Source organism: Podarcis muralis, chromosome 6 (genome assembly GCF_964188315.1).
Source record: "Podarcis muralis chromosome 6, rPodMur119.hap1.1, whole genome shotgun sequence".
NCBI lineage: Eukaryota > Metazoa > Chordata > Lepidosauria > Squamata > Lacertidae > Podarcis > Podarcis muralis.
Window position 1 is genome coordinate 98782894 of NC_135660.1, and position 15777 is coordinate 98798670.

A 15777-nucleotide genomic window follows, 5' to 3' on the forward strand; every position below is an offset into this window, starting at 1 on the left:
GTCCCTCTTGGATGGTCCCTCCTAGGGTCCCTGGGACACATTCCTGGGGACTGCAGGGTTTCAAGCCCCAACACTCACATATGAACTTCTGGTCAAAACTTAACATTTAATATTTGAAATTTTGCAATCAAACTTTTGACAATTTAAAGAATCCATGCTAATGAATTGTGGACGGTCAAATAAGCTGGCTGAAATGACCGGATGGAAATCCCACAAGGAAGATGTACCGCAACAAAACCTGCTGCATTGCAACAACAAATTAGCATGAAACAAATAGAATCAAACAAGAGATTGATCAATGAGACATCAAACTGAAGATCTTATAACCATTCAAAAGTGCTGATATGTGTGTGACTCACAAGGGTTTTTTGTACCACAAAGGGGACTATTTATTAAGAGATGGCTTACTGCAGTGTGTGAGAGAATGAGGGAGGGGGGAAATACTTGGTCTGATGGTTGCTCTTCTCAGCATTTGATCAGAAATCTAGGAAAGCAGAAGAGGGATGAGGGAATCATATAGCTTAGGCGAGCATGCGATTGCATGCACAATATTAAGAGGTGCCAATTTGTCAATGGTGATCTGTCTTCTGATGCTTTGAGCCCACATTTACAACTCTCTCAACTCAGGGGAACATAGTCACTTGTGTGAACCTGCCAGGTAATAAGGAGAATCTTTTACCACACAGCAACTACTGGTTTAGTAAATGTGTTGTAGAATGTAAAATAGTTCTCTGCATTCAGTCTTAGGACTAATGAGGATGAAGACAAACGTAACACTTCAAGCTTACAGCCAAATGTAGCTCTGTGTGGAGGATGTAGTTTGAGCACAGAAAGCAATTGTTTCCAGAGCAGTGTTTGAGCTACTTCCACCATTATTATAATGTTATGTCTGTCTTAACACTTGAAAAAATGCTTCTGTGTTGAAATTAGCTTTTTTCAAGCTCTAGATGCTAGGACCTGCTAGGGACTCTCGTCTTTTGGCAAGGTTTTGCTCTACCTGAACATCAAAATTGAGTGCTGAGAAAGGAAGCTGAATTAGCTGGATTTGCTGCCCTGTTCCAGCTGGAGATACCCATGCACAGAAGCAGCTTTTGTTATATGCAGCAAATGCTAATTCAGATGTGCAGCTGTATCTGCATCACAATGTTTGCCTGTGCTCCATTAACCTGCAAAATGCATCTTGTGAGCTACCTATGGACCTATATCCTCATCCAGACCCAGCAGTTGTTTTGTGTAACTAGAGATGGATCAGGGCTCTTTCCAGTATTGGACACTGGGCATTTTAAGTCGTGGCTCTTCATGATCCATCTTTCCTGATACCAAGACAGGAACACCTGCTTGGGTGAATATTTGCAATCCAAGTCTCTTTATTCTTTTTATATCATCTGCAAGTACTTAGCTCTTGGAGATAAATTCAGAAAGGGTGCTTTCACAAGGCTGAAATTTGCCACAGACTAGAAGGGACCTGGATTTCATGTTCATTTTCAGTAATAAAAAAAAAATGTAATTGGCCTTTCAACTGGCTTGCAACCAAGTGGTGGACATTTTCATAACTGGGAGCTGCAGATTCACACCAGGTTTTTGAAAACTGAATGTTATCACCTATTCTGCTACCTGATCCTGTCTAGCTCAGATGCCCCATGTGGCACTATGTGTTTCACTAAAGGTAAAGGTAAAGGTACCCCTGCCCGTACGGGCCAGTCGTGTCTGACTCTAGGGTTGTGCGCCCATCTCACTTAAGAGGCCGGGGGCCAGCGCTGCCTGCAGACACTTTCTGGGTCATGTGGCCAGTGTGACAAGCTGCATCTGGTGAGCCAGCGCAGCACACGGAAACGCCGTTTACCTTCCCGCTAGTAAGCGGTCCCTATTTATCTACTTGGGATGCGGGTGGCGCTGTGGGTAAAACCTCAGCGCCTAGGACTTGCCGATCGCATGGTCGGCGGTTCGAATCCCCGCAGCGGGGTGCGCTCCCGTCGTTTGGTCCCAGCGCCTGCCAACCTAGCAGTTCGAAAGCACCTCCGGGCGCAAGTAGATAAATAGGTACCGCTTACCAGCAGGAAGGTAAACGGCATTCCGTGTGCTGCGCTGGCTCGCCAGATGCAGCTTGTCACGCTGGCCATGTGACCCGGAAGTGTCTCCGGACAGCGCTGGCTCCCGGCCTCTAGAGTGAGATGAGCGCACAACCCTAGAGTCTGGCAAGACTGGCCCGTACGGGCAGGGGTACCTTTACCTTTACCTTTATTTATCTACTTGCACCCGGGGGTGCTTTCGAACTGCTAGGTTGGCAGGCGCTGGGACCGAACGACGGGAGCGCACCCCGCCGCGGGGATTCGAACCGCCGACCTGACGATCGGCAAGTCCTAGGCACTGAAGTTTTACCCACAGCGCCACCCGCGTCCCTTATGTGTTTCACTATGTGTTGGTTATTTAGCTCTTGGAACTGTTGAATGCAAATGGGTGTCGTTGGAAACAAAGGCATGTGCAATGACACTGGGTGATACAAAAGTTGTAACTGTAACATTTTGAACTGTGATCCACACATGCCAGAATTGCACTCTTCAGTGGATGCAGAGGCATGTGGGAACCAACCATACAATGTAAAACAATAAAATGTAAGATAAAGGTCCAGAAAGAAACACAATGGTGCAATTGCAAGGGACATGAATAAAGGCTTTGCTCATTTCTGAATATTTATTTGAAATTTACTAAGGGCTATTTTATGCAGGACCGGCCCACCCACAGGCAGGGTGAGAAAACTGTCTCAGGTGGCAGGATCTACAGAGGCAGCAGATCCAGCCTCCGAGGAATGCATTGCCTGCTGCTGCTGCTGCTGCAGTGACAGGAAAAGCTGCAGCATGCTCCTTGGAGGCTGGATCTGCTTCCTCAGCAGCTCTCCCCATGCTGCCACAACAGTGGTCTCTCTGCCCTGGTGGAGGGTTACTGGTTTTGTGCCATTTTGTGGTTTGCCTTAGGTGCCAAAATGTCTTGGCCTGGCCCTGATTTTATACATTACGCTGTAGGACATCCAGACTTAAGAGGCAGCTGCAGCCAAACCCAGCTCCTTGTCAAGTTTACCAGCAGGACCCTTGGAAACATGCGCATGCTACAGTCATGCTTTTTGGCTATAGACGTGCACCTAAAAGTATGGTATGAAGAGGCTCTTCGGGAAGAGGGAGGGTAGTTAAACACTGTCAACCATACTTCGGTTCACTGTGCCATTTAAAAATAACTCAAGTTAACACATCAGCCATGTATTAGCTGGGATTCAGCAACTGCTGTTTTCATTATCTTCATGGCATGGTGTGAACATGATAATGCCTTTCAGAGAAAAAAACCTGTCCTAACCTGGAAATTATCAAACATTAAGAAAATCCAACTGCCCAAATAATGTTGCTGCAAGGTTAACTCTCTAAAGCCCTTCTGACCAAATCACACATGCATGTATGGTACTTACTGGTTTGGGCAACAGTTGATGGCTCACAGCTAAATGTCTGACTTGCCTCTCCTGAAAAGGAATTTGCTTGAGGTGATGTATGAGAAAACTGCTGGCTCTTGTTTACTTATTTACTTATTTATTTATATTTAGAATACTTTATAGCCCCAAGAGGCTTTCAAAGCGCCTTCCTTGCAAAAGATTCTCACAATAATAATAATATTAATAATAATAATAATAAACCACCCCACATTCACAGAAATGGTACAGTGTCCCTCTGTTGCCAGAATTATTCAAGTGACATTTCCTGCCCCACGCTTTCCTGGTGTCTCCCTTCAGCCTTTGCCCACTAGACAACAGCTCCCACGGATGTCCTCTGAGGCAAAGCAGTGGGACTGAGCAGAGGGAACTTGATGGACCACATGATGGACTACAGCATTGAGTGGCAAACTGCATGTGAGAATAAATGGTGGCATAGACTTTATATTTGCCAATGGGACTGGGATTCCTGCAGCAAAAATTTCCACCCACTTCCTTGTCACATTGGTGACATCCAATCCACATTCATTGCAACTGTTGGGAGGAATGGGAAGAACCATGGCCAGTGGTGGTGCAAAGGTCACACAGACAGAACCTTGTTTATCATCACCTCAGACAACATCCTTTCGATTCAGTGAAGATAGTTCATACATTCAGCTAATGTTCAGAGACTTATAAAGATCCTCTTCCCGTGGAATGGGTTCAGGGTTCCCTCTGCCATCATCCTCTTAATAGAGTGAGTACTTTAGGTTGTCTATGCCTGAAGAGGCTGAAACTGTGAGCCATAACCCACAAAATAAAGGGTGGGAATAGCAGCCCTGTTTGGATGTCCTAATTCCTCATCAAAAGAGGAAGAGTGGGAGAGACTGTGCTGACTCTCTCCTGTAATCTCTTTGCTCCATGAGTTAGAAGCATACATCTACAGTAAGGAGTCTGCTGTATCTGAGAAGGTTCCACATGTGATTTAGAACCCTGGGAGATCATGGACAGCCTAGAGAAGTAGAGAAGTCTCACCACTGCAGAAGTCAACCCTCCAGCTCAACAGTGGGGAAGATTATGAGAATGGAGCTAGAGCACTCAGGAGCCTCACTCGTCCTCATCACATGGAGAATCAGAAACCTCTGAAGAGGGGCCATCTGATTTAGCCCTCTGCATGTAGGAGTATCCCAAAGGACTTTCTCTGTTGCACAAGTTAAGAGTGTGGCAGTCAGGCACAGGAGGCCTTCCTTCACCCAGAAGCAGGAACTTCTGCCCAGGTAAGCCAGTGCATCATTAAGTAACATTTAAACATGACAGCTTCTCCCGTGGGTTCATCCCACTGGGTGGCTGTGATACCTAAAAGTGTGCCACTATGTGGGCAGTGGGACCTTAATACAAAATTGTCATCCCCAATGCTGAACTGCACTAATATTTGTTTACTCGATGGCTCCTTAATGTGAAACCATTACCCAGCTAAGCTTGGGAATGATGCTTTCATGTCAAGTGCTACGCAGTTTTCTGGATCCCCATGGTGGTGACCCTTCCAGCCGCAGCACGGGGTGGACACATGAAAAAGTGTCTCCCCAAACATGGCTGCAACCAATAAAAGGTAAATGAGGAAGCAGTGACAGTATACAAGCTTGGCTGCCTTGGTTTGTACATGGATGAAACTGCTGCTCCCCTTCTGAATTCTGGGTTATCTATAGCAACCACGTTCCTAGCATTTTAAACCACTGTTTCCCATGCTCCAGTTGCTTGTGCTCTTAGGCCATGTTTGATGTGTACAGTCACAGAACTCTTTCTAACAGTGGAGTGCTATGAAATCAGTAGCATTGAAGACATAGGGAGAACCAAATACAAAATAAAAACAGAAATAAAAATCAGAAAGTTAGAATTCCAGTAAGTTTACATTTAGTACAGAGTAAAGACATAGCTACCCGTTAGTGCTTAGAGAATTTGTTTTGATGCTATTAAAAACATAAATAAAATATTTTTTCTTCAAATGTCCATTCAAAAGGTTCCAGTGTCACCTGCAGCTGTCAGAGCTTTGTCCTTTGTCCTGACCTTTGTTTTACAAACAAGTCAATAGCTGAGCTTCCACCCGAGTCCCTCCTCTTTTACATCATCGTCTCGCCAGCTCCCCTTTACCTGCTTTTCTTTCTTTTCTTTTCTTAGAAATAAAAGTTTTTCAGCAACACTGCTGGGATTTTAGGTTTCTCTGGGTACAGTTAAATTACTCATTTGTTTTTTAATAAGATAAAGGTCTTATTTGCACATATTTGTGTGCGTTATAAATCTGAAAATAACCTCCTGGACTGTGATACGTATAATTTAATCTAAGAGCAAAACTCTACAAAACCCAGACTGCAGGGTTTTTTGCGGGGTGGGGGGGAACCACAGAGGAACTTGCTTGCGCTGAACGAAGTCACCGTACAATTCATCCCATCGACCCTGGTTCCAATGTAGTGAAAGCAGCTAGTCAGCAAGTTAACGCATCGTTCTTGAATGTGTTATTAAGAAGTAACAGGAAAGAGACTGGCCTCCTCCTCCAAGAAAATTAAATGTGCAAAATGATGCTGTAGTTGCCTTGTACCACTCTAACACGTGGCGGCTGTGTCTTTTAAAAAGGAGGAACATGAGCTGTTATTTACAAGTGAACACCTCTGTCCGCTCGCTACAAGTGTTGCATTTCACAAAGCAGCACCAGTGGAACTTGCAGTTACACTGCCAGACTTTGGTGTACTGGTGGGTGTTGTAGCCCCTCCCACAGCACATCATGTCACACCCATCGGCGCTGGGCGAGGTGCGGTTGCAGAGGCGTCCCTGTGTCCCCACGCTCCCCGTGGAAGCATCTTCTTCGCAGTAGTTGGGTGACTTATCTATATATACCAGATCTGTTTCCATTGGTTTCTGGTAACTTCTGATCTGCTTGATCTTCAGAAAGGTGGGCTGCCGAAGCCTGCTGGCTCTCACCACTTCCACCTGCACGGCGGCGTTGTATTTTTCTTTCAAAATATATCCAATCTCTCTGAATTTAGGGAGCGTAGTCCAACAGGTCTTGGTTGTGCAGGAACCAGAAACCCCGTGGCATTTGCATTCCAGTTTCATTCTCTCTTCAAGCACCTGTAGACAAAAGCAGGGAGAAATGATGAAAGGGGGAAATAGCCTCTCATAGTTCATCACGTGGATTCTAAGATATTACAGGGGGAGTTATCTGTCACAATATCATGCATAAAGATCAAGGGCACGATCCGGCACTTTTAAACTCCCACTAGCTTCAGATGGATATCTCTGCAGTGTGCTTTTCTCTCATTAAAATTAACCGAAATTAGGAGTGGTTCGCTTGGCTTGATTCAAGCCTTTGGTGTGAAAGTGTGAAAGCAAAATTTTGTTATTGTTCTTAATGGTGTGATTCATCTCTTCTGCCCTAAAGATGTTCAGACAATACCCACACCATATTCAACCTTATTATGCTCTATCTCCAATAAAATTGTTGCAGTATTTTATATGCTTCAGATGGTTCAAATGTGCTTAATATTTTAATTAAATGCAAAATTCAATGGAAACCCTAATAGTCATATCCAAAACAATGTTATTGGCTATGTCAGCCTGGTGCCTTCCAGATGTGGCTTGGCTGCAGCTCCCGCCCTCTCATATTACTTGCCATGCTGGCTGGGGTTGATGGGAGTTCAACAGCATCAGGAGGGCACCATTTTGGCTATGTTAGTGTGCAATATGCAAGTTGATCCTGCGGGATCATATAGCTCCCCTTCATTTGCCAACAGCATACAGAAGAAGACATGCAGTATAGTAAGTCGGCATGTGCTGGTAGGATTCTGCCTGAGCCTTCAGGCAAACAACAGAGCGCAAAGCAAATGTGCATAAAGTGCAGCTCGTGAGCAAATGCAGCCGTCCAGGCCAAAGGTGTGTGGGAGGCATGTGACACTTCACAGGAAGACACAGACAATTCCCTTCCCATCCCGTTAAATTCATCCAATCAAGCAATTCATCTCTGTGAAATACCAAAGTGAATGGCATTGCATTTAAGACCTCACTACACTTTTTCAAGTAAAGCTAGTGTGAACCTTCAGGAGACAGGAAAGACATGTTTAAACAAAGCAATAATACTGAATTTGTAGCTCTTATGCATTTCAAAAATGGCTGTTGTTTGTGCATAATGTATGGACTGGAATCCAGACATGGTTCATTGAAACTGTCCATGTCTGAATTCGTATTTTTCTTATTATTCATGCAGTGTCACCTACACACTCCACAGAAGAAAAAGAAAACACAGTACTTCCCTACCTCTGGTTTATAATCTATTTGTGTAAGCAAGACCTGCAACAAAATATCACCAGACATGCCATCTTCCAGGAAACTCCATTCCTGGTTTTCCATCTGCCTCCCTCGTCCTCCTGCCAAACAAAAACTCAGCATTCTGTGGCCATTGAGCATTACTATTACTATGATGATGAAACAATGAGGAAAGCAAAGGAGAGGGGGAAAGGAGCAGGAGCCCTTGTCAGGCATTCTGTCCCTGCATGAGTAGCAAGCTGTGGGGCAGAGTGGAGAGGGGCCTGCCAAGCCCAGCCCCATCGCCGTTCTTGACTAGGAGGGTGAGCTTCTATAGTGAAACATTTCAGCAACTGACCCAACAAATGTTCATCATTCAAATAACCAATGGCATTAGTATTTCCATGTGCTTTTAAATTCTCACCAGTGGTCTAATTAGTTTTTCACTGGGTGCAAAGACATAATGGACTGCCTAGGAGCATTCCTTTCTGTAGAAGTATTTTAGAGTATATGCCCTTTAGGAGTATAGCACTGTTTTGTTTTTAAATCTCACATTATGGGTTAGCTTTTCGCTCCAAGCCATTGCCATGCTGGACCAGAACTGTTTTCAGTCCCTCTTGACCCATGCATGGTTTTCATCCATTTGTTATGATTGGATGTATTATATTAACACATTCAGGTAGGTAGCCGTGTTGGTCTGACACAGTAGAAATATATATATATATATAAACAAAATTGTCCAGTAGCACCTTAGAGACCAACTCAGTTTGTTCTTGGTATGAGCTTTCGTGTGGTATCTGAAGAAGTGTGCATGCGCACAAAAGCTCATACCAAGAACAAACTTAGTTGGTCTCTAAGGTGCTACTGGACAATTTATTATTATTTTTCCTATATTAACACATTGTGATTAATAAGGCTCCTAAGTCCACATGCTGAAGGCCCATGGTGTCCATGCAGAAACCTTTTGAGATGCTGTGGTAACTATAGTTTAACATTTAACAGGCAAGAACTGCCACTCTGTTTGGAGGAAAGTATGTTTTAAATATTTGCTTTCTCACTCCATTTGGCAGAAACTTCCCAAGAATTGAAATCATGTCAAAAAAATTTAAGTGGCTGTGTCTGGCAGCTCCTCCAATTTAAAACTGCGTTCACTGATTAAAAGTTAATTGATTAATCTACTTATTAAAATGTCAGTCTTACTCATTAGATGTCTGATAGTATCAGTCAGGGCTTTTTTCAGGGGGAACTCACCAGAACTCAGTTCCTGCCCCTCTCAGGTGGGTGCCATTGCCATTCCAAGAGAAAGAGGGAGGCGTTCATGGTGAGTTCCAGCACCTCTTTTTCTAGAAAAATAGCACTGCTATCAGTTAAAATTAGCTGTAAATCATACCGCAAGAGTGATTCACCAAAACAAATCGCCACTACGTGACTCGCTCTCTCAGAATAACATTGAAACTATTCCCCTTCCTCTACATAGATTCCCTCTGGGTTCATGATGTTCTTTCCAACTAAAATGGTTGAAATGCCACTTCTCCTTTGTAAAATAAGTGCTGAAATACAATGGCATAAAAACCGCTTCTTCAGTTTATTGTTTTGCTTTTTCAAATGACACATCGCAAACACCATTTGATGGAATTTCCCCCTGCAACTTAGAAAGAAAATCCTTACCAAGAAGAAAATCAAAACAAAATGTGTAACATGTTTTGTCAGTTTCAAATTAGGCATATGGCATCAGATGCAGCTTTTGAACATACTAGAGCCTGGGTTTTTTAAACAATAGTAACATTTTTTCATGTGTTGGTTTGAACTTGCTTTCCCTGCTGTGTGTTTTTCTTGGAGATGCTAATTTTCAGACCAGTTGCTGAATGTAATGTAATCCGTATTTTAACTGCCAGAGCAAAGGGTAATAGACAACTTTGACGCTGGTGCTCTGTGTCTTTTGCTTATGTTATTGAATAAAGCACCATCTGCACTGCTGGCACAGAGAGAGGAAATGCCTGCAGGAAATGCCTCCTGAGACCCTTTCTCAAGTCTAGATTTCACTGAGACAGATAACCTGTGAGAGACTAGAAACTGCAGATAGGGACTCACATGACTGGATGATCCTCTATACAGAAAAGAAAAGCCTTTCACATAGAAAGCTAGCATGTTGGGAAGGCATCTAGGCCAGAACCTCCTGTCTGTTTGGGTTTCTCATGTTTCCTGTTTTAAGCTCAGCTCTCCACATGCCTACAGCAGTTTGAATTTTTAAAAAGAGAATAAAGACCCATCATTAACCAGCACATCACCATACTCTTTTTTTTTGCAAGCAATTTCCCCTATATCATGCATTGCTCCTAGTATTTTCACAAATATATGCATTTTATGTACACTCTTCCCACATATATCACAAAATTCAGAGAAGTGTGACTTTTGGAAGAGAGCTGTGTTTCAATTTGCGTGTTGTTTTGGGAAATGAAAATAAGGCAGGGTTGCATTAGAATGCAAATGTGATCAAATTTGCCCCCCCCTCCCTTTTGGACATTCCAGTTTTGTATATGCAGGGAATCTTTTACACTGCCATAAGGCTTATCCGTCCAGCCATGTGAATCCATGCCTACCAGTGAAAAGGAAGCCCATCCCTCTAACATTAGACCATCCACTCCTATTCTAAAATACCTTTCTTCCAGCCTCATTGTTGTGCAAGTTCATCAGCCTCCGAGCACTCTTTCTGATTTCTCTGGCATCAACAAACCTCCTGGAGAATTCAATGCCGTATCTGATATCAGCGGAGCAGCCTCCCCACTTCCACCCTTCCTCTTGGTTGTAATAACCTTGTTTCTCTCTGTCACAGCCACAGTTGCTTAGGTTTCCCTGGCTGCAGGCAGCAGTGACGGCATGCGCAACCCCAGCAGCAGTGATGGCGTAGGTGAAAGCGGCTTCCCTGCTTCCTGTGGGGTGGAGGGAGAGAAAAAAAGGTGGGGGGAAAATCAGCTGACTGGAGCAAAGAGAAGGTAGCTATGCCCCAATGAAATCCACCCTATGCTTCCCAGCCAACTGGCATTTCAACCATCTGCCCAGTCAAGAGGTAGGTAGTGCTGCTATCCCCAAGTGATTCGTGAAGCACCTTGCAGGAGAGAGAAGGGATTCTGCTGCTTGGCCGTGACTGAGGCGGGTATCCGGGACTCTTGTGACTTGGCACCGGGGGCTGCCAGCACAGCACCCTAAAGGCACACAGCTTCCGAGTGGCTGGCAACGTCCTCTAGTCAGGGCATCAGGACACCTTTCCTTTTTTAAAATTGGCAATAAAGTTTTCTCAGCAGTGATAGAAGCCTTCTTTGCCTCCAGCAAGCCACCACATGGGCTGGATTCTGGTTTGAGGGTAGGATTGTCTTGGCGGTTTGGGCCCTCTCCTACATCGGTGTGCCACCAGCTCCCATTCTGAATTTTCCACAATGCCCTGGGGTGCCCAGCTTAGGACCACTCCAGAGAAATATTGTGTCAAGATCCCCATTCATGGATTCAAGGACAGCTTTTTGTATTTTATCTGTGTTTTTTTAATTTGTGTAAGGTGTGGTGTGTTGAGTTCCTGTCTGGGGAAAAGGTGGGATGCAAATAAATTCAGTATAATAATAATGTGGGGATAAAGCACACAGACTTCAGTCCCAACATCACAACAGCCAAGCAGACAGTCCTTATTACACTCCTGAGTCAGGGACGGAAGGATCAGTCTGTTTCCAGCCCATGGCAGCTTTTCATGTCATATCATAGAATTGTAGAGTTGGAAGGCACCCTGGGGGTCATCTAGTCAAGCCCCCTGCAATGCTGGAATATGCAGCTGTCCCATACAGGGATCAAACCTGCAACCTTGGCATTATCAGCACCACGCTCTAACCATCTGAGCTATCCAGTAGTGTTCATTCATAAATCTGTTCAGTCTCATTTCTGCATCAATCTCCTTTTTTTTTTAAAGTGCATTATTTTAAACATGTTTTTTTCAAAAAATAAATGGTATTTACATATTCTATCCTAAATACAGGTTATTTATATGTGCTTTGCTACATTTTTTTCTGATCAAAGAATGCTTTGTGACCCACATATTAGTCCAGAAAGTACAAATAAAATTAGTTCTCCCAGAAATACAGACTGAACAAAATCTTTGTGGTTCCCTTGTCCGAGTGAAGGTGCTTTAAATTCTCCGTGCAGTTATGATCCCTGCACAATCAGGGTTCACAATCATGGTGAGGATTTGCCCTGCATTCAGCCAAATGAGTGGAGAACCTCTCTCCAGACCTTTGGCTTCAATGTGTGATGGTGGGGGTGGAGCCAACAGGGACTTTGGGGGGGGAGGGGACCCTCCAGCCTTCAGCCCCTTTTTGGATGCAGACAGCTACTGCCTTTTTCAAATGTAAAAAAGAAGACGATTCAATCCGCAGCTGAAAGGGATCAGTTCTAGTTAACACAGTCTCAAAGAGCTAAATTTCTAATTTAATTTTGCAAATCCAGACTGTAACCTGAGGTAAAATATATACAGTATGGCTCAGTTTCAACATGTCTGTCAACACAGCTGAAATGAAATCATTTGCTTTAGTCAGGAAGAATAGACAATTTGACTGTGGAATCTTGCTCATGAACAAGAGCTGAAAGGAGTCAGCTCAGATATTCTCCTCTGAAAATTTTGATGTTGAATATTCACAGCCATGTTCTGAATTTCTGAATATTTGCTAAATATTACTACCATATTTACTCAAATCTAATGCTCACCTTTTTTGGTCAAATTACATTGCAAAAATTAAGGCCCACATTAGATTCAATGGCACATTAGACTCGAGATAACACTTTGATTTCAGTCGTTTATATATGACTTTGATGTTCAGTATATGGTGTTTGACAGCTTATATTTGACAGTATTTGCCGGCTGATGATATGCAATAGTGTTTAGTAGTTTATAACTGAAATATACTGTAATTACATTTACTTAACAGTACAGTACAGCATTTAGTAGCTGGTAGTAACTGATACTTGGCATGAATCAGTATTTGGTTTTAGAGGTCCTAATCCAACTGGGCAACTATGTGGTTACAGGAGAGTCTAAATTTAAAATAAATAAATAAAATAATAAAATAATAACATGAGCTACTATCTATTTTCATACACAGAGTTCATCTGGTTGAATGTAATTGTGCAAGATAACACAATAGCAGAAATATTTATGTGTATGTGTATTACATAATTTGGTAAAAATAACAACAATAATTGGATATAAAAGGTGAAATATAAATCTAGTAGTAGTAGTAATTATAATAGATTATGAAATACAATAAACAATAATAAAATAATTTTGTGTTAAACGGGTGTAGTGATACACTGATGGACAAAGATATTAGCCCATATTGGGGGGGGGGGCAACATTTTTTGGTGAATGACAATCTTCATCAGGGACAAAGAAATGGTGACCATATAAATAAATGTCAACCTTAAGGCAAATAATCATAGACATAGACATGAATTACAATAGAGCAGCCCATGATTAACAATGTGACAAATCCCCAACCTCAGCTGACAAACACACCAAACATGCAGAATATAATGAAACATTATAAAAATAAGTGAAAAGAAGGAAGTGGTTTAGATTTCTCATTGAAAAGCATTTTTATAATGTAAATATCTACACATAAAACAAGAACACATTACATTAGGCAGAAAAAAGTTCCCTTCCTCTGCCTTAGGACTCTACAGAATCCAATATTAAGGTCTTCCTGTCAAAGCAAATTGTCTCTCAGGTAACATCCCCGGGTCTCCTCCTCCTCCTCCTTCTCCTTCTCCTTGCCCTCCCAGCATGGGAGATAGAAAGAGAAGAAACTGAGCAATGGCCCCTCAGCATGCGGGAAGTGCAACCCTACTCAGAAGTGGGATTTGCTACCGATCCCCATGTTATTTCAGCAGATTGGATTCAGACTTAATCACAATTAGAGGAGTATGAATGAGTCTGGATTCCAGCCCAGAAAGAACTAGCCTGCCTTTGCGTTCCCCATCAATCAAGGAACAGGAATGCGGGAATGCCATCTCCAAAAATAGCATCCCAGAAAATAATTTGCAATGATTTCAGATATTACAAAATTTTTGAATAACCAAGGCAATGGATTACTTGTAATCTGAAACTGTTTGCTTATTCCAAACATTTGGATTTATTTCTAATATTAGGATAGAACTTGAGAAATGTGATTTCCAGAATACAACAGAAACTGAAATGTTACAATAATCAAAGCTACCATCTGTATCTTGCTGTTGGTGACTCATACCTTCCTTGATTACAATTAATTATTATAAAATAATGTTAAAGCCATTGTATATGTTTCTTTGTACAATCTTCACATTTCCATACACTAATTGATTTTTTTACTTGTGTCTTTATTCTAGATGCTTGGTTAAGATCATTTAGTATTATCTATATGATCTTCCAGCAATATTTTTACTTGGTAAAGTAAGTTTCCCATATTGGAACTTAGCTATTGACTAACCAAAACCCATCTCTGAACACTACTGGACTTTGAGAACGTTCAAAGCTATATTTTGTGGCTCAGATTGATCTCTAATTCAAACAATCCAACTGGAAATATTAATATCACCAAACATAACAACAAATATTCGTCATGGAAATTGGATATTAAAACCCACCACTAGTCATATTACTAGATGGTGATGTTACTGATGGTTATCTTTTGTAAAAATGTGTACCATGCAAGTCACAACCCCTGAGTTCATCCATTCGGATGGGTTCGCATTAAGTGTTACCCATGTGGTGGAAAGGAATGCTCTTCCATCCCACTAGACAGTGCCCTGCCACCAAACATATGAACTGCGGCAATTTCTAGGATTGCAACTTAAGTATGCTGACCAGATACAAAGGAGGACAGGGACACCAAGATTCTGTAGGCCCTTTGGCAAAGTGATCTTAGTGCCCCACATAACCTCGAAGGTACCGGGCATTGCGCCTGACTTTCTTAGGTGCCTTCAATCCAGTGTGAGTCTGACCTTCCAAGGTGTTATAACCAACTTCTGAAAATTCTGGCTGGAGGAAAAGTACCATATTTTCCATGTATAAGACGGTTTTTTAATTATTATAATTAAATGTTAAAAATTAGGAGTCGTTTTATACACGGATAGTGCAGAGGGGGGCGTGCGGTTGTGGGGAGCCATAAACAGGAGATTGTCAGAGGTTATTGTTGGCTGCGGCAATTGGCAATTGGCTGCCATTGGTGAGAGGACAGATGATTGGTGGCTTTGGCGAGGCGTGAGATTGGCAGCGGCAGTCAGGCCATTGAGTGATTTCCAGCAATCCCCGCCCCCAAAAAAAGCTCAACAACTCTGGGCAATCTCCCCCCATTTCCTCAATTGGGAGTCCCCAAAAATAGGGGTCATCTTATACACAGGGGCATGTTAAATACGGTAATCTCTGTCTCTATTTTACCTGGAGATAGTTTGTGTCCACAGCATATCACTTCAGATGGTGGGTGTGGGCTCACATCTTTTCTATGCAAAAAATGTCCCTGGCCATGAAAAATACAGCATGCTAAGCTAAGATGATAGTAGCCTAGTTTGCTAGAATTCTGTATGGAGGTACTTTTTATAGAGGCCCTTCTCTGCTGAGATTCCTGTATTGAAGGGATTGGGCTAGATAACTATCAGGGTCCCAACACTACAATTATATGGTTCTGTGATTATGATTCAAGCTACATGATCCTCTACCTGCAATTGGAAGCAGTACATCTGAGAAACAGATTTACCAAGACTAGACCTTAGCTACTATTAAAGGTAAAGGTACCCCTGACCACTAGGTCCAGTCGCGGATGACTCTGGGGTTGCGAACTCCTCTCGCTTTACAGGCCGAGGGAGCCGGCGTTTGTCCGCAGACAGTTTTTCCGGGTCATGTGGCCAGCATGACTAAGCCACTACTGGCGAACCAGGGCAGCGGAGGGAAACGCCGTTTACCTTCCCGCCGGAGCGGTACCTATTTATCTACTTGCCCTGCGTGCTTTCGAACTGCAGGTTGG

The 15777-nt window shown here is 42.9% G+C and overlaps 1 protein-coding gene across 2 annotated transcripts in view; it reads right to left on the reverse strand.

The window, feature by feature from the left end:
• Positions 1-5345: 5345 nt before the first annotated feature.
• The window catches only part of WNT7B (Wnt family member 7B), a 107574-nt gene continuing 97142 nt past the window's right edge, over positions 5346-15777 (reverse strand). For both annotated transcript variants that reach the window (XM_077930799.1, XM_077930798.1), the window contains exons 3-4: positions 10403-10674; positions 5346-6574 (exon numbers count right to left, since the gene is read on the reverse strand). In XM_077930799.1, the coding sequence (XP_077786925.1) occupies positions 6095-6574; positions 10403-10674 (752 nt within the window). In that variant the 3' untranslated portion in view covers positions 5346-6094. The remainder of the gene's footprint in view (positions 6575-10402; positions 10675-15777) is intronic.